At 42.8% G+C, this 19,605-nt stretch overlaps 1 protein-coding gene across 1 annotated transcript; it reads left to right on the top strand.

Annotated features, from left to right (window-relative positions):
• Positions 1-2,390: 2,390 nt before the first annotated feature.
• Positions 2,391-17,681, top strand: rnf5 (ring finger protein 5). The gene is made up of 6 exons (XM_080734498.1): positions 2,391-2,668; positions 8,624-8,642; positions 11,763-11,875; positions 12,206-12,263; positions 12,369-12,480; positions 14,514-17,681. Exons 1-6 carry the CDS (start codon positions 2,472-2,474, stop codon positions 14,630-14,632), a joined length of 618 nt encoding a protein of 205 aa, XP_080590624.1. The 5' UTR covers positions 2,391-2,471; the 3' UTR covers positions 14,633-17,681.
• The last annotated feature ends 1,924 nt before the right edge of the window (positions 17,682-19,605 follow it).

The following is a 19,605-nucleotide window of genomic DNA, read 5'->3' as shown; positions in this document are numbered from 1 at the left end:
CTAAGCTCTCATCAAACAGCTCAAAGAAATCATTCTGATCAGGTGGTCTATAGACAGCGCATATTAGTATGTTTTTGGCATGTTCAAAGATTACCTCAATCCATACAGTTTCAAGTGAACTGTGGTGTAAGTCTGGACGGGGGACAAAATTGACATCATTGTGTACATACATGCAAACTCCGCCTCCATACCTGTTTCTATCATTCCTGATTACAGTATAGTTGGCAATTTCAATGCTAGCATCCGTAAACGAGTCATCAAGTTTAGTTTCAGAGAAGGATAAAATCTTTGCCTTACCGTCATGAAACATTCCCTTAATTAACTCCAGTTTTTTGGGATTCAAGCTATTGATGTTCAAATGGACATGATGAAGTCCTGGTTTGGCAAAAACAACAGAGTGCATGTTCTCTGTAGTAATCGAGCCATCGTCGTAGCTGGGGGGCTCTTTGTCTACGACCGAGACAGGAAAGTTTGTCGTGGGGGGGAGGTGGTCATCATAGTCCGGTTGTAGTTGAGGCTGAAGTGGGGGAGCGGGGGTGGGGGTGGGGAGCTCAGGTTCCTGTGTCGACTGTGAGCTCAAACAGGAGGAGATCCATGCCTTTTCGACCGCACGGGGGGTCGGTGTAGCGGCGCCGACAGCTTCAAAGCCAAGATATTGCGCCAGCCACGACTGATCACGATCCCTGGGGGGTGGCGGGACCAGCGGGGGGGCATCCGGCTCGACGGACATCTCCGGCGATCCAGCGGCTGCGAGCTGGGCACCAGCATCCTCGGTGACGAGGGGGGGCGGCAGGGGGACATCCTCGGTGACGAGGGGGGGCGGCAGGGGGACATCCAGGTCCACGTCGGCGCTGTTGTTATCGGGCGGCGGCTCGAAAACCACGGCCGCGAGCTGGTCACAAGTAGCCTCAATGTTGGGGCTTTGCTGTAGAGAGCCGCGTGGGCAGCCATAGCACTCGTAACCAGTAGAACCCGTATCGATGTTACCACCGCTGGGGTTCTTTGTCTCCGAAAGCAGTTGTTGTTCCCTCGTGAGACGGGCGGCTTGCCGAGTGACTACGGGCCCTGGATGAACCTCAATATCACCAGAAAGAAGCAGAATAAAGTAAATGATGGACCGCCTGTCCATTCTGCCCATCTGGGGTTTGTTCTTAGTCAGCAGCAGCGACCCAAGGACCGTCAGTTTACCGAAGCCGAGATGTTTTGGCTCCGATCCAACGTGAAGGAAAAAAAACACTGCGTGATTCCTCTCCATTCCGCACGTTGGCTCCGATCCAACGTGGAGGGAAAAAAACACTGCGTGATTCCTCTCCATTCCGCACATAATTCTCCGTATATACAATTATGAGCGTTCCACGAGTCGGCAAACCATACAAGGAACAATAGGAAAAAAAGAAGAAAAAGTATCCCTCCTTTTCATTGTCCCTGGACGTTGCGAAAATGCGACTGCTCTGGCCGACTGCCAGCTTAGTTAATTAAGTTAGTTAATTAAGGAAAGAGATGAAAGAAATGTGTGCATGGACAAACGGCAGTTCTTGGCTTTTATAGCCATGGTGATAAACTGTGCGGTTGAGATGCAGGGGAAATCTGAACGCATTAAAATGGTGTTGGAAGCAGCGAGGAGATTCCTCAATATAGTGGACATAACTGGAGAAGATTTGGACAGCACTTTGAGGGAAGGGTTTGCGACACCTCAAACCAGTGGGTTTGAGAAATGAGAGAAATTTAGAATGTCTGGATATGTATGGGGGATTATGGGATTGTATGGGTGAGCATAGTAAAAGAACATTTTAAGACTTTTGTTTGATCCAGACTCTGGATCAGAAGGTGGCGGTAATGCACCAAAAATATGGTTGCCAACCGCCGTAAAACAACATAAAGAAGAAGAAGTAGACCCAAATTTTGAGTGAACATTTTTAACTCAAATCTTTGCTTCTGGGGGTGGGGTCCCTGGAACAACATCCTTTGAGATGGGGGTCCGTGGCCAAATACATATCATCTTGGGGGTCCTTGACATGACATGACAAAGTTTGAGAACCACTGATCGATATATAGCAACAAGTTTTTCCAGAAAATTGTTAGGATTTAGAAGACAGTAGAATGGGCCTATATCAGTGGTTAAGGAAGGACCCCCAAATTGATATGTATTCGGCCGCGGACCACAAAATATTTAGTTCCAGGGACCCCAAGAAGCAAAGATTTGCGTTAAAAATGTTCACTCTGAATATTGGTCTTGCCTTAAGCTAGATGCAGAATAGATACACGCAGCTCAGACCCGTTGGCAAACGAAAGGTCGCGTTCGTTCGTTGTTTTCGGCGGAAACGGAAGTGCTCACAGGTACGACGACAGAGTGACAGACAGTCGGGTGACAGTGACAGTAGAGACAGACGTCTGCAGGGCGAGTGGGTTTCGTGGAGCTCAGGTCTAGGTGGGCCGCGTTTCTTCCCCCAATCGACGACAACGCAGCTATTATGGCGGCCGCGGATCCCCGGGCCTCGAGTGACGGTGGAGCGGCCAGCCGGGAGAGCAACACCGGCCGAGACGGTGGTCCGGGAGGCGGCGGGGGAGAGGGCGAACAACGGGAACGCGACCGGGCCACGTTTGAATGCAACATTTGTTTGGACACAGCCACGGACGCTGTCATCAGCCTGTGCGGCCACTTGTTCTGGTACGGAGAGAACGGGATATTAGGATCATGTTATTATAGCAGTGGTTTTCTGTGGTGGGAAAAGTACTCAAATGTTTTACTTTAAGTAAAAGTATCAATACTGCAATTATGTAGAAATACTCTTGTTACAAAAGTAAAAGTCTGGAATTCAATATTTACTTGAATGAAAGTACAAAAGTATTGTTATGAAAATGTCATTAACGTACCAAAAGTAGAAAGTACTCATTATGCAGAATATCCCATTTCAAGTGTGTAGATTGGCTATTTTCAAATGGCCAAAATGTTAAATGTATAGGGCTGAAGTGGGTGTTATGTTTTGTAATAATTAAAATCTACAAAGTAACTAATAGCTGTAACTAAAGTTTTCAAATAAATGTAGTTTGGATCAGAGATGTAGTGGACTAAGTGGAGTACTGATAAAAGTATTGGAAATTTGAAATACTCAAGTAAAGTACAATTACCTCAAGTAAGTAGGCCTACTTAAGTAAATGTTACTTTACATGGTGGCTTTCAACCTTTTTCATTTATGTCAGGGTCCATTATTTATTCAGCATTTGAGCCATGGACCACCATTTGATGATGAGATTTAGCCTCAGACCCAAAACTTAAAATGTTTTGTTGTCGTTTGATAGGATTATGTCCACAATTACATGCTGTATTGATGTGTTGCCATAGGACTAACATGCAAAAGTTGGTCATGATAATAATTCTTCTACATTCTCTAATTGTGTAGACTTCTTGTAAATTGAGTAATACAGGTGTTTGACAATAATCTAACTCTTCTTGAGAGCGTAAAATGAAACCACTGCTTTTGTTTTATGCTCTCAAGAGTTAAAGATCTATAAGGGTCCATTTGGTTACCAACTCTCCATTTAGCTGGGTAGTGGGTACCACCTGGAACCCCCTCAAGGATCCCTGGTGGTCCCGGACCACTGGTTGAGAACCACTGGGATATTGTTTTTACTTACCAAATCATCATGAGTATACATGCTTCTCATTGTATTAACTTATGAACTCTCTGAGAGTGTACACAAATGGAACCAATTTGGTCCCTTTTGCACGTGCTCATAGTTGCAAATGGATTTTTTAATTTGAAAGGTCCCATGACCCATAGGCTGTGCATAGGCTTGTGTTAGACAAGATGGCCAACTGGGTTTGATTGCCTGAGGTGCACAATTATGTCGGCTGATTACAGCATTTGAAGATCATTTCTAGTCTTGGTTCATTTCTAGTCTTAGTTTGTAACGAATGGGCACAATTTTGGCCTTAGCGTTTTCATATACCGGTAGATCAGAACGGTCACCAACAGCAAACATGAAGAATCATACACACCTGGTCCTGGTGACTTTCTGTTCTGTGATACATTAATATACAGTAGATATTTTCCCTTCAGGTATAGGTGCAGCCCCTTGCAAATCAAGCCATCTCTGTGCTCTAGTGAGTCCAGCCTGAAAATGCTCATTCAACCACTACTAACTGCAGTGCCCACTACGACCTAAATGTGTCTGCAATTAACCATGATGAGTCTAATGAATTTTGGTTGGTTTGTTTTTATCAAAGCTTGACCTTAAAAGTATTTTCACAGAGGCTGTGTAGATGTAAACAATCACGAGGGCCTGCTGTCAGCAGTGTTTCATTCATGCAATTTTGTGTGTTTACTCAGCGCTACTACTAGCCGGCTAACGTGAGATTAGGGCCATGAGTGTAGGATTGGGGTTAAACCTATAGGCATTACAGTGAGATCCATAGCATAGAATTCTCACACCCAAGTAGTAAACAATCACTATTGCAAACAATGACTTTGTGGTCAAGTGTGATTTTCTCTGGACCCTTGCTAAAGTAGGTTATGTGAGTGGAAATGCTTGGTTGAACTGCACAGCTGGGATAGTGTTCCTAAGAAGACTGTTTCTGACTGTGCTGCACTTGGCCTGGACTGCTGTGTATACTCTACAAACATCAAATGAGACATTTTAATATAGGAGGGGCACCGCAGATTACTTTGTGTGGAGGGTCAAGTTAGACATAGCCTACAACCATTTGGAATCAATTTGAAATACAAATAATCCAAAACATAACTTGGCACATAACTCAGCTTATGGCCCTGTTCTAATACACTAGTGGTTAAAATAATTTACATTATTCTATTTGAGCCAAAATTCTCATGGCCAGGTTAAACATCCAGTAAACAAATGGCCACATTGGCCAGTAGACATGGGAACGGTGGGTTGTTTTGTTAGGCCAATAATATTGGATTAAGCTTATAGTATCCCTCCATGACCAGGCTATTGACCATAATATGGTATTATATACACAGGTTATTGACCATATATATACACAGACATGGTGGCCGTTTTGCTCTTACTGTATGTCATACTCGGGGTGGGTAGGGGAAGTGAGAATTGCGTCTATTTAATTCCGGCATGGCAGGAAAAATAGATTGCCAGTTGCCACATGAACCAGATTATCAATTGGTGTCATCTGGTTGCATCCTTGTTCCTTGTCTGATAATCAGCTTTTTATCTGTGAGTGTTTTCTAAGAACACTTGTTTTGCTTTCCCATTGTATTTTACAGTAGCAGCACACTTGGTTGGTTCAAGTTTGTGCCTGATTTGATGGATAGTGGACTATTCAACTAAATAACTGAGGGTAGCACAGCACCATAATGATATAAGATTGATGTTTGGATATTTCAGCCATGATGTCTCACTTTGGCAAAGCTTCCAAAAAACGGCACCATAAAATAAGACGTACATAATGTACTGTCTCCTATTTTCCCATTTTCTGTTCTTGTCAAAACATAGACTGATACTATAACATCATTTATCATGTTAATTTGTTGTTGTCTGAATCAAGGATTGTGCATCGTATTAACAAGAATGATATTAAGGTTACATAATTGGGTCTGTGAAATCTCGCCCGGATGATATTTGAGCCATAGTAATTGAAATGGGAGTTCCTCATTTAACAGCGACTAGGTGAATAATAGGCGATACATGTGGCCACATGTTAAATCAGAGTTGAATGGTTTGATATGCCAGCTCAGCCCCCCCTTTGTTAAAAGCTGTTTTCACCCAAAGGAATGCAATTCTCAGCAGTAGATTTGATAGTTGGTATTAGGCCATGATACGGCGTGAGGCATACTCACCCAAACAAGTTTGGCTTAGACTGAAAACATTACCTACAGTATGTGTTGGTTTAGGTTAGATGGTTTCCATCTTTACAGTGTAGTTGTATGATGGCCTACTGTACTTAGTCACCAGTGATGGGAATCAGTTATGAGTTGAACATTTCCAAGCCCGCTTCGTTCCAAAATATGTGCAGTTCTCTCTGGAGGTTTTATGTCAAGGGCACATGAGCTATTTCTGACACTGTGACCTATGAGCACAATGAAGCCAAACATTTTACTGTAAGCCGAATTGATAATATACTATACCACTGTTTTCATGTGATCTATGATGTTGGATCATGTGGGTCTTGTTCCGACAAAATTAAAGTACTAGTAACAGCAGTACTGTACATTCTGTTATCAAGTTTAAGAGCTCTACCTTTCAGCATTCTTCAGTTTTTACATGTATTTAGCCCGGAAGGTAAATTGTATATTTCTTCCACTATACTGAAACAAATACTTATTTGACCGGGGTCAGTGGATCTGCTCTTTTTCCCTCACTACACCACGTCTTTGCTGAAAATAACCCATCTACAAACTCACAACGCGTCTCTATGCAAGACGTTGGTGAGCTTGTAGATCGGCTATTTTCTGGAACTCGTTGTGAACTTGCGGATTTGCTATATTCGGCGAATGTTAGCCCCAAAATATGGACACTAGAGTTAATTTGATTAAATCACACTTGTAATCAGGGTAGTTTTGCAGGTTCTCAAGCAACTCAAGTTCGATCAGGCAGGGTCAACTTGATAGAATCTTTGCTCATTTCGATCGAAAATCGTTTTTTATTTACCATCACTTGGCTTCTAGGAGTTAGGTTCTAGGTTAGCAAGTTTAGTAAAGTATAAATGAAAATAGAATAGATTTCACCATTTCACCTTTAATACATAACCCTAACCCAAGTCGAATTTTCTTCCAGGGTCTAGCCACCAGACACATGATGTTAAATATTAACTGTGTGTGGTGAGATTGTCAACCCAACCACTTGTGTTAGGTAAACAGAAATTATTCAGAAGTACTGTTCTGTTAAACAAGATATTTGGCTTGTAAAGACCTGGAAGAAGTGGTAGGTACATTTTGGGATCCGTCAGCCTCTGTGGTAGACTGGCTGCTGGATAAAAATTGTTTCTGCCAGTTAATGAGCAAAAGGCCTAACCTTGCGTGTGGAATTGCATTTGCATTAAACCACTTGAATCTTAGCAACCCTTTATTGCAGTGGGATTTCAACTGATTATGAACCGCCAGAACCGGGGACCTCCAACCTGACATCAAACTGTTGTGTTGTGTGGGGACTCTTGGGAGGAGATACAGGCGTGGTGTTGGGGTGGGGAATGCTTGAAATGTAATATTGTTAAGGGATTGATTCACATTTTTAAATCATGCCCTTAACAGTCATTATTTAACTGAAATATGCTATCGGTCCAGACTCCAGAGCTCAAAAAGGGTTGATAACCACTGATCTATTCCTATCCCATGGTTACCCTAAGTCAGCTCTCTTAAACCTCTATATTACACTCATGTTAATAATAACTGATTGTAACTTATGAGTAGACACATGCAATTATATGGGCACATTTCCTAATAATGACTCAACCAGTCAATCCGGTACACTTTACCTTCTTGAGATTCAAACTCCTTTTTCTGTGGAATTTCTTGGCATCTGACTTCCCAGTAACTGACAACATTGACGTGTCATCATCGCTCACCAGGTCATTTATTGTTTCTCAACTGGTCTTCACTTTCCCACATTACTAAATGCATAGTCAGGGACCACATCATGCACTACCTTCATGGGCCACCCGTGGTCCACAGACCACCAGTTGAATAAACCCTGCATATTGGACATTCACTGAAAATAGCAGATCTAGAAGTTCACAATGTGTCATAGCGCAATACGTGAGCTTATTTTCAGTGAATGGATGTGGTGTCAAGCAGTGGTTCTCAAGTCTCAAATTATTTTGGGGGGTTAACCTTAATGTGAAACATTGTTTTCTCACTAAACAGTAAACAAACCAACAAAGTTTTAAGGGTATAGAGAGGGTATCTGCACATTTCAAGTGACAATTTAAGGATTTTTTAATTTCTCTAAAATGACAAATGAAACATTGGCCAAATTGTCAGATATTAGAGGCAGAAATTGTGAAAATAGCCGATCTACATGCTCACAACGCCTTGCTATGCGTCTATGCGAGGCATTGTGAGCAAAATGTAATGCCTCAACTCTTGGTGTTCGTAGGGTGGGGGGTCCCCAGTTAAAATATGATTATTTTGGGGGTCGCAGCCTGAAAAGGTTGAGAACCACTGGTGTTATAGAGACCTGGGGGACCGCTTTAAAGTAATCATATAGGTATTAAGTGGTTAAAATAGGAATAGAAACCTTGTTCTCCACGTTACCGTCGTCTCTGTTGCCATGGTCTTTGAAGCCACTGACCAATGTGGTTGCTCTGCACCGCCCTGCGCTCCCAGAATGCAGTGAGCTGTCTGGCCACAAGCATGAGCGAAGCGAAGGTGATACTGTGCTAACGAGAGATGACAGATGGTGCTAATTAGCTGTAACGACAGGGAGCTAGAATGAGATAAATCACTCACCTTGTTCATATCATATTTGGTTAGGTGGTCTCGGGAGAGTAATCTACATTATTATTCATCTACATCTACATTATAGACAAATCGATTCCAAACTGGAATGTCATTACTATGTTGAGCTAATGTGATTGGTCTTATTAATCTATTATCTCTCATCTCCCTTTCCCCCCTCCCCCTCTCTCTACCCCACCTCACCACTCTCACAGCTGGCCATGTCTTCATCAGGTGAGACACACAATGTTCTTTCTTGCTCTGCAGCATTGGTAAATATTAGCCATGTGCATTGGTCTCACTGGAGGCTGTGATAGAACATATCCACCTCTTTCCGCGGGAATTTACTGGAGAATGTTTTGCACCACACTTCCGGTTAACAGCAGACATACAAGCTCACGTCGCGTCGCAGATGCAACCGTTGTGAGCTTGTAGATCACACTCGGCTGCGACGCCGGAAGCTCTGCAACTTCTGTGCAATGCACGATGGAATGTTGGAAAGTTGTGGATAGGGCACAATTTAGCCAATAGGCATGTGTGTTGCAGCATATGACCAATTGCAAACAAGCAATTTTTACAGCAGAGCGGCATATTTCAACAAAACTATAATAGCAAACAAATCAACTGTGTGAATGTGTAACTTGATCTGTTTCAGCATCTTCAGCTGTTGATTGCAAGCAATATCACAGCCATTTCGGTGTGTTTTTGTAAACTTATGCCATGTCAAGAGAAACGTACTGAAGCACTAAAAAGCCTTGTGCTTTTAAGATATGAAACTCAAACTAAGCCTGCTTTACTAACCTGACTGCGCCAGATAGTTGCAGCAGTGCGTAACGCTCTGCCTTACATCTGGGCTCTCTCGGGCAGACTCGATGTAAGGGGCGGGCCATTTTTTGAATTTCTTTAGCTGGTGATTGGATGTGGCAGTCTCTCTATCACAGTGTGGGAGTGCCAACTCCAACCACTCATATTGGCCTGTCTGCATCCACGTGGTCTGCAATCAGACTCTATTGGCTCAGAGCCGCTCAGAGCCCGCCCGTAGCTGCCGCTGATTGGTCCGGCCCGGGGCTTTACGAGCGTTATCAACTCCCACCGAGAGAGCTCAGATGGTAAAGTAGAGCGGCGCACTACTGCCACCATCTGACGAAAGTCAGGTTACTGCTTTACTGCTTCGATTTTTACAATGCCTGGGTTTCAGCTGAACATAAAATCTAAATGACACATTCATTTTATGGAAAACATGATGACGCAGCATTTATAAATTAAACTTGATGATATGGGTATGCAAAAGCACAATAAAATGGCTTTGCTATTGCTTGAAAGCAGCCCACGACTCAAGCAGCTGACACAGTTAACTCCCTCCCCCAGGAAAGCCAAAGTGTTTGGTGCTCTACACTAATGGTAAATGGTGCATTTATATAGCGCCTTTTATCCAAGGCACTTTACATTCACCCATTCACACACACATTCATACACCGATGGCAGAGGAAACCATGCAAGGCACCAACCTGCTCATCGGGAGCAACTATAGGGGTTCAGAGTCTTGCTCAAGGACTCTTTGACACTAATAGTGGGAGAAATATGTAACAAAAAAAGGCAAATGTGTTCACTTCCGGCAGAAAGCGTGAAAATTTGCACCTAGGGGTATTTTTGCGTGCTGAATTCAAAAATTGATGGTCCCAAGCACTTTTCCCATGGGATCTGGTGGCTCTCATTCACTTACCATACTAGGGAAAAAAGACCCCCCAAAAAATCTTCTTCAAGTAGCATGTGAGGGGTCAAACTAGGTGTTTTTCGGGATTCTGAATCCATTGCAAGCATTTGTTTTGCACGAAAAACATTCCTTTCCGAGAAATGGACACAACAAAACTTTGAAAAGTGATGTTCATCACTAAACCATAGTTTGTGGGGTCCATTTCTTCCCCAAGGAATGTTTTTTGTGCAAAACAAATGCTTGGAATGGATTCAGAATCATGAAAACCCCCTAGATAGACCCCTCACATGCTACTTAAAGAAGATTTTTCGGGGGTCTTTTTTTCCTAACCCTAACCCTATGGTAAGTGAATGAGAGAAAAGTGAATTTGAGAAAAGTGCTTGGGACCGTCAATTTTTGAATTCAGCGCACAAAAATACCCCTAGGTGCAAATTTTCACGCTTTCTGCCGGAAGTGAACACCTTTTTCACATATTTCTCCCACTATAACTCTGGGGGAGCCCGGGATCGAACTGGGAACTCTTTGGGAACCCTCTGTGTTCTAATAATGGTTTCTCTAACCCTGAGCCACTGCCGCCCCACTCTTGCCCAAAGAGAACCTCTCACGATATACACCGAGCAGGACGCTGTGCGAATGTTGATGGCATTTTCCAAGAGAATTGAGTGCTTTTATACACAATTGTTAACTAAACATATTTGCAGCATAAGTAAATAAAAATAAAAGCATAATAAACCCAGGATGAAACCTTATCTCACTAACTCCCAATCTTGCTTTGTAGTACAGGCCTCTGATTGAGTCATGGCCAAAACAACAAATAAACGTGGAACAAAAACAAAGAGCAGCGGACTAATCAAAAATGCCAAAGAAAAGGACACAGTCCTTAAAAACGGGATGGGTGACTGTAAAACAAAAAGGAGAATATATTTACATCTGACTTCACTGATAAATGTCTCCTGAGATCAAAGGTAAATGATTAAGAGGTTGTGGGGAGTTGATTGACGATTGGCTATCGACGCTGCACAAGCGTCATCCAATCAGTGGAAGCAACAGTTGGAAGTAGGAGTGCAGCAGTTAATCCATTTAAAGTTATACCATGTAACTTTTTTTATAAAACAAATCTTAAAATGGTCCTAACTGTTAAATCGCTAAAGTTTTAGAACCCCCACTCCGTTATTTTCAGCTTCAAAAGCCTTCTCTTTATATGTTTTCTATGAGCCTTGAGGGGGGGAGAATTTCGCGGCAAAATGACGTCATCATACTACCGGCCAATCACAGCGAGGGTTATACACTGCCGGCCAATCACAGCGCATCTTGGAGTGGGGTCGCTAGGGCGGCCATATTTGTAGTCTCCCGTGTGTCTCTATACTCGGGTGCACGGTGAAGAATGGGTGAAGGAGTGTATCTCCGGAATGGCTGAACGCACAGGAACCAGGGACCCCTCAAAAGATAGATCTCGGCGAGGTGGAGGCAGACGCGGGGGTGTGAGAACCGAAAAACGGCCGAAAGACGCGGACGCGACCGAGGTTTGCTATAGAGCTACTGACCACAAGTTGAGCAACTTACACAGTATAGCTTTAACCAATTAAGAATAATAAATCGATAAGTGGTTAATAGCTTGATTGTCTGTCTGTCCCATTCAGTGGCTGGAGACACGGCCTAGCAGACAGCAGTGTCCAGTGTGTAAAGCAGGCATCAGCAGAGAGAAAGTCATCCCACTCTATGGCAGAGGGAGCTCCAGTCAAGAGGACCCCAGGTATTCCGCACAGCACAGTACAATCCTCAGTGTTAATTCAGCTGACAGTCAGTGTACTGTACATGGAACCAAATGGGCCCTTACATGGAACCATGCGTACACACTCTGGGTTACAAATGGATAAATGAATGCTGAGGATTCTTGTCTTGAGTGAAAGAGACTGTGTGATCACATTTGTTGTCTTTGCAGATTCACATACTGTATAACAGGTATTTGTTTGCACATATTTTATATACTTTGTCTGTGGAAGAAAGAGAAAAATCACGTTTGTGTAAAATCGGTGCAACAGTGATACTATAATAGGTGACTGCCTTTCCTCTTTGTCTCTAGGTTGAAAACTCCACCTCGGCCTCAGGGACAGAGAACAGAGCCAGAGAGTAGAGGCGGGGTCAGTCTCTTCTATCTATTGATAATTGCAGTAACTGAGTCAGCGAAACAGTTATCTGCTGTATGAGAGTATATAATGTGTCCATTTGTGTTTTTCATTCAACAGCCCTTCCAGGGTTTTGGTGACACCGGCTTTCACATGTCTTTTGGCATCGGTGCATTCCCCTTCGGCTTCTTCACCACAGTCTTCAACACAAATGACCCCTTTCACAGAGCAGGTAAGGAAACACAAGAAACAGGACTCACTTGTATGTGCTTGTTAACTCATTTGTAGCCAATCCCGAGAATACTCGTGAAAAATACTCGAGTATTTAGAGTGCCGATCCCGAGTATACTCGTGAAAAGTAATATATTACTGTAACGCCGGTTCTCCTACCCTGTAGCTGCGCGGAAGGTCCTGGCACGATCGCCCCCTCGCCGATTCATCATCATCACGGATCCACGACACGTGCACAAAATAGTAATCCCATAACATGGAGGCAGACGGGGAATCTCATCTTTAATGTCCATTATCTCCAAACAACACTTTTAAAGGGGAGGATGGCAGTAGATTGTAGCGAGAATCGGGTCCATGCTCAAGCTCCCTCAGCCCCATGTTCCCTCAGCCCCATGTTCCCTCAGCCCCATGTTCCCTCAGCCCTATGTTCCCTCATTCCAAAATAGGACCCTATGTTCCCTCAGCCCTATGTTCCCTCATTCCAAAATAGGACCCTATGTTCCCTCAGCCCTATGTTCCCTCAGACCAAAAATAGACCCTATGTCCCCTCAGCCGGGACTTATGGGCAGTCCCCCATGGCATTGGTCCGACGTCTCATTGTTCTGATGCCCCATTCGTCCGATGCTGGTGAATGCTAACCTGCCGACACTGTCGAATGCTAACCTGGTGAATACTAACCTGGTGAATGCTGACCTGCCGACACTGGTGAATGCTAACCCGGTGAATGCTGACCTGCCGACACTGGTGAATGCTAACCTTTTGAATGCTGGTGAATGCTAACCTGGTGAATGCTGACCTGCCGATGCTGGTGAATCTAACCTGGAGAATGCTAACCTGACGACACTGGTGAATACTAACCTGGTGAATGCTAACCTGACAACACTGGTGAATGCTAACCTGGTGAATGTTAACCTGGTGAATGATAACCCTAACCTCAGTAAAACTATGCCTTAACCTAACCCTGCAGGACTAATGAGATGTCAGACTTATGGGCAGTCCCCTAATAGGCCCTATGTTCCCTCAGCCCACATTTTTCTTTACACCTATGTTGATGGTAACCATCAAATTATACGTGCACTGTTGAAAGCACATGTTCTGGGGGTACTTACACGTGTACATCATGTTGCAAGGGATTATCCGTTTTGGTTAGAACTGATTAAAATAACTTTGTATTTAACACAAAAAGTAGGCTAATAGCGACCATCAGGTCGCAGTTACTATCAAAACCTCCACCCGCTGTCTGTTAGTCCGCCAGTCAGTCAGTCAGTCAGTCTGTCCGTCACACATCACGTCACACTTTTGCCCTACTCATATCTCCGCCATCGTTGTCCCTATCCATGCCAAACTTTGTACACACACTCCTTGGCTGCCAAACCACAACCAGGACCCCCCTGCCGCCGCCGCCAAAAAGTGCAAAAATGGGACGTCGGAACAATGAGACGTCGGACCAATGCCATGGCACCGTCTATTTTGGGCTGAGGGAACATAGGGTCTATTTTGGGGCTGAGGGAACATAGGGCTGAGGGAACATAGGGTCTACTTTGGAATTGAGGGAACATAGGGCTGGGGGAAATATGGGGTTGAGGGAACATAGGGTCTAATAAATTGTTAGGGATTGAGGGAACATAGGGCTGAGGGAACACAGGGCTGAGGGAACACAGGGCTGAGGGAACATAGGGCTGAGGGAGCTTGAGCATGACCCCGGCCATTTTAGCAAGCACATGGTGTGATGACCGCTTCCGTTGTATGACGTCAAACCGGAAGTGTTTACGCAATGGCCTTCTGGCCTTCAAAATAACGGTCGCGGATGAAGGCTGCGAGCGGCACGCTGGACATTTTAATCCGTTAATTTCAGGAGCACAAAATGAGTTAACAAAGTTTTTTTTTTTTTTTTTTTGTGGCCTTGCATGTACACACACACACACACACACACACACACACACACCTCTTCAGCTACAGTGCAGTCATATGTGTGAATACAGTATGAATACAGAATTTGGTACAGTATAACCCATATTTTTATCCCCACAACAGATCAGTATGCAGCAGGTGATCACCAAGGCAATGGCAACCCGAACAATGGCAACAACTGGCAGGACTCTCTCTTCCTGTTTGTGGCCATCTTTTTCTTCTTCTGGCTCCTGAGTGTGTGAGGGAGGCTGGCTGGATAGCATGCATTAAAAGGTGTTGGATGAATGGACAGACAGACAGATTGGCTTGGGAGGGATGAGCTCCAAAACTCACACACTGAACTCATACACAGATACACACACACACACACACACACACACACACACACACACACACACACAGCACACGCGCATGCACACACACACACACACACACACACACACACACACACACACACACACACACACACACACACACACACACACACACACACACACATACATACAAAATACAGTTATCTTTGCTCGCAGGTACTAAATAGAACAAAACAGTATTTTAAATCCAGAATGAGAGAGACTAGGGTGTTGCATTGTCTCTCCTAGCAAAGGGAGATTCATTCAAGTTGATATTGTTCTGTGATGTTTAATTGCCTCGTCAATTTATGTTAAAGGCAATAAAGTAGTAGGTAAGAGGGGAGATTCAATATTCATAGCATTTGGTCACAGACGTCTTGGTAGCAAACAGGTGATTGTGATCAAATAACAGAAGATTATCATTAAATGAGAACCATGGCCAATTAGCCCACATAATAGGGCAGAACATGTCATGAGTGAGGATGCTGAGTTCAACCTCCCCTCCTGTCCAGTCCTCTGTATTACTTGTGCAAGACCCACTTGGCAAATAAGATCATACGCTCACCAGCAGTGTTGGTACTCCTGAAAACAAGGGTCTCAAAAAACAGTCAAGGATCATCTTATAGTCTTTTCTCTCTGTGTGCACTTGTAGATAAATAAAAAGACAAGGGGGTTTAGGGGACTACCTTTAGAGCGTTTCACAATGGAAATGCAAGACTCTGTCTTGAAGGTGGCATTAGAGTCAGTATTAAATAAGTAGGATCAATTCTTAAAAAGAAAATTGGAATTTGGTGGTGTGCTGCACCACTGTTTTGTACAGGCAAGTCATAATTCAGGATCATGAACCAGAAAAGCAAACTGGGGGTGGTAAAACAATTAAAAACAGGGAAATGTGAATCCTGTTGAGACTTGTAGTCATTGCTATAGCAACTTTTATTTTATTTTCCCAAAAGGCCAAAGAGTAGCAGTTCAACACCATGTACGATCTTGGGAAAAACATATCTGGACAGAGTCCTGTTTACAATTTTCCTCATGTAATGATCAAAACCTTGCAGATTTTACGAAATACACATGGATAAGTAGGACTTAAATACAAATGGCTCGGTAGCGATAGTACAGATGGATATGCTTTTTATATATTTGTCTTAACAAATACTGCCATTGCACTGTGAAGTCATTTATAGACAAGACCTATCCTAATAAAATAGATTGGAGGGAGTGTTGGTGTTGAGAACCAGCCCTTCATTCTTTGTTCCTTTTCACTATCCTATAGGTGTACATGTTAAGTAACTACTTCATTGTACGACGCAGTCATACGACAAAGTATACCTTTAGACTTTATACTGAATGGGATATCACAATTTAAAAGGCAAGTGTGAGGTTTGCTCGGCTGCCATGTGTGCTCTGTACAGAGGGATTCAGACATGGAGCACAGAAAGTAAAAGTCAGTCCTTCACATGCGCATTACAACAATATTAGTTTAATGTCGAGTTATACTTGGTTATGCAACTGTCTCACACTGAAAATAACAGATCTACAGGCTTACGTGTTAAGCTGTGTCCCGTTGTGAGTTTGTAGATCCGCCATTTCCGGTACGCAACACTGGCACGTAACTACAGTATGTATAATTCAGGCTTTTGCGGTCGGTGGGAGAATCTTAACAAAGTAGCTTAACAAAGGTGCTACACAGTAATAACATGTAAGCAGAGTTGATACAGTGTTTAAGATGGTGGGTTAGAATCCTTTTAATACTTAATGATACTGGTAGTAGTCAGCAGCTTAACCTACATGAATGATGTGCTACAGTTCAGAGAACTGCCACAGTGATGAAATGGAGCACTGTTCTATTACGATTATTATTTTTGTTTGTTTTTTGATTGATTGGATTTTTCCTGATTGTACTTGTATGTTTGTGTCTATGGGTGAGAGTGTGTATATATATATATATTTGTATATATGAATATTGTAAATGCCATTTTTACTTCTTACTTTCTGAATGAATGGACAGCTTTGGGAAGTGAGAGTGTGTAAATGTGCGAGAAATGGCTAAATGAGTTCTTTATCCTTTCGAGCAAGCAATGATCTGACAAGTTCCTGAAATGCTTGGTTGTGTTCAAGCCTCCTGTGCCCTTCACACCTAAAAACTAGAACAAGTGACTAAACATGCCAGCTAAGTAACACATTTAGACCTGGAAAACCTATAAGTTTACCTTTCAAGCCGGGAACACCTCTGTCACATTAGCTGTTGCTATAGCTGCATTTTCTTTGCTGCTAAATTCGAATAAAACTTTAAAGTTTTTCAGAAAACAGCGATTTTAGAATCTGCCTCAGGTCTACGTAAATGGGTCTGAGTCAACATTACCAGTAGTTCATCATTCCCTGCTTCAAATGGATTGAAATACTAGGAACTAAAATAAGAAAAATGGTTGATTCAGCCCCTTTAACACATGCAATGTATATTAACTGACGTCTCCATCGGTACGATATTCACTGTAGGACAACAGAAAAGCAGCAACATCTGTAAACGTCCCCGTTAGTCAAATGTAACCACTGTGAAGCACATGAAATGGCTTAAAAGACCAAGGGCCAGTTTAGGGTCTAGTCTTTTTAGACCACTCCGTTAATGTACATAAATGTAGTTCAGTCTAGATGACTTAGCTTGACAGGTGTTCTACTAAACTGGTCCTAGTTGGTGTCAAGCCGCACTTTATCAAATATCATACAATGGTGAGAGATGGCAACAAGGATTGTCTATGGCACAGACAGGACGAGCAATGGGGCTTGTCATTTCTTGCATACCATTGTCTGATCAAGCTACACATTTGTATTATGAAGCTTTCGTGACACTGAAAATGCCACCATTACAGTATGTCTCATTTGGCAGATTAACATGAAAACATTGTGCAAAACCAAATTGGTGTAGGAGATTGAAACTTGTATTGAGAGATGTTTTCTGCAATCTGAATAAATAGATGTTTAATAAAATTACTTGTGTAATACTTATTTTTTCACATCTCCACATTAATGTAAGGCAAATGGATTTGAGCAATCTTTACTTTGCCAGTAGCCTATTTTTCCAAAGTACATGTACTTGTATGGGATTCCTGATGAACAACACTTGTTTAGAACTCTCAAGTACTGTATTTGCACACCTGTTTATCCTATATTAGGATTCAAATCCACATCCCCTGGCATGCTTCCACAGGTATACACAGCATTGGTTTGTATAAACAAGGTGGGGTGTAGGGGTCACCAGCGAAATGATTTATAGCGAGGAACCAAATGGAGCCTTATGGGCATGTAACTCAAAGTGTAAAGATTTAACCAAATAGACTTGCGGGTTAATTTGGTTCCATTTGTCCTTTGAGTTAAATGAACACTGAGGATTATACAGTGTAGATTGGGGTCCAAGAGATGAAATTGTATCAAATGGGGGTCCATGGCCTCATGCACAGGAGACTGAAAACACAACAGTATTGAAGCAAAACTGTAAAGGCCACTTCTAGCAACTCATTAGTCATTCCTCCACATTCCACAAACCTGTCGTCTCCTCAGACCCAATCTGGGAACCCATCGGCAAAAAAAAGCAGAGATTACCTGGCTGCTAGACACATGCATTCTGTACCGTAACCTTGTACACAGGAACCATTGCATGTTAATTCCATACTTCATTAGTATGGAATTAACAGCAGTGCATGTTCTGTGCAGTTACAATTTAAGGTGGAAGCCGGACATCAAATAGAATAATGGTGGATCAACTCAGCTACCACCCATTTTCAACATTGAACCATGTCTTTATATACCTTAGAGCTGTTGTTGGAAATAAGAAAAAAAGTCTACACCCCCCCCCCCCCCCCCCCCCCCCTCTGTGTTACCTAGAACTTAAATTGATTGTTGGGGTCTAGGCTGCCTCATTCTAGCCTTGTGAACCAACCTCATCCTGAAATTCTGATTCTATTCCTAGTGAGCAAATGAATGTAGCTCCAGGAGGAGGCGGTTTACGAGGCTAGCCTCATTCTTCTAGAGTACACCGACCGTATGTCACTCATGACCCCAACAATCAATTCCAGTTCAAGGCAACACGGAGAGGGGGGGACCTTTTTCTTATTTCCACACAGCAGCTCCAAGGTATATTATGACATGGTTCAAAATGGATGGTTTTCCCCTTTGAGATATACAGGTGATTGTGGGCTAATTACTTACACAGGAACCATAACAGACAAACAAAAAAAAAAAAACTCAGTAGAGAAAATAATGCATTGCATCTGGCTACTGATGCAAACAAACTGTTACTGCTGTCTCGCGGAAGTTTTATAGGCAATAATGATTGTAACTTAAGATCCTTGCAAGTTACAACTATGTGTTTTCTTTCATGTATACGGGAAAAAGTGGTAGAAAAGCTATTTACCACTCGGGGTCGGACATTATGCTCTCATAATGTCCTGAGTGAGGGTGTTATCGGACTCGGCTGCGCCTCGTCCGATAACACCCTCACTGCGGACATTATGAGAGCATAATGTCCTCTCACTCGGGGTAAATTGCTTACATATTTGTTGAAAAGGAGTAAGGACACAGATACCTCCACAGTCATATTCACAATTGTATTATTTTAATAAATATCTAATGCATTGTGTGTGTAATCAAAATATTTGCAGTTATAAAACAAACAATTATAAATCACTTTACAAATACGTGTAGTCTTAAAGCATCAATATCTAGAATGTGATAGCTATTACTTGTTCAGTTAAATCATTTTATTTTCTTCATCTGAAAGTTGCCGTTACATCACCCCTATTAGGAAATGGTCACACCGAAGTTTAATTCTACCTGGGAACAGAGCGTTTTTTCTTCTTTTTTTGCAG

The sequence above is a fragment of the Nannobrachium achirus genome, assembly GCF_963921795.1.
Source record: "Nannobrachium achirus genome assembly, chromosome: 10".
Classification (NCBI taxonomy): Eukaryota; Metazoa; Chordata; class Actinopteri; order Myctophiformes; family Myctophidae; genus Nannobrachium; species Nannobrachium achirus.
Note: the sequence above shows the minus strand (reverse complement) of the source record. Positions and strands in the feature narration are given on the sequence as shown.

Coding starts and splice junctions, on each gene's coding strand:
- rnf5 (XM_080734498.1), top strand. CDS start 2,472: ATGGCGGCCGCGGATCCCCGGGCCTCGAGTGACGGTGGAGCGGCCAGC. Junction 12,264..12,368: donor AGCCAGAGAGTAGAGGCGGG/GTCAGTCTCTTC, acceptor TTCATTCAACAG/CCCTTCCAGGGTTTTGGTGA. Junction 12,481..14,513: donor TGACCCCTTTCACAGAGCAG/GTAAGGAAACAC, acceptor TCCCCACAACAG/ATCAGTATGCAGCAGGTGAT.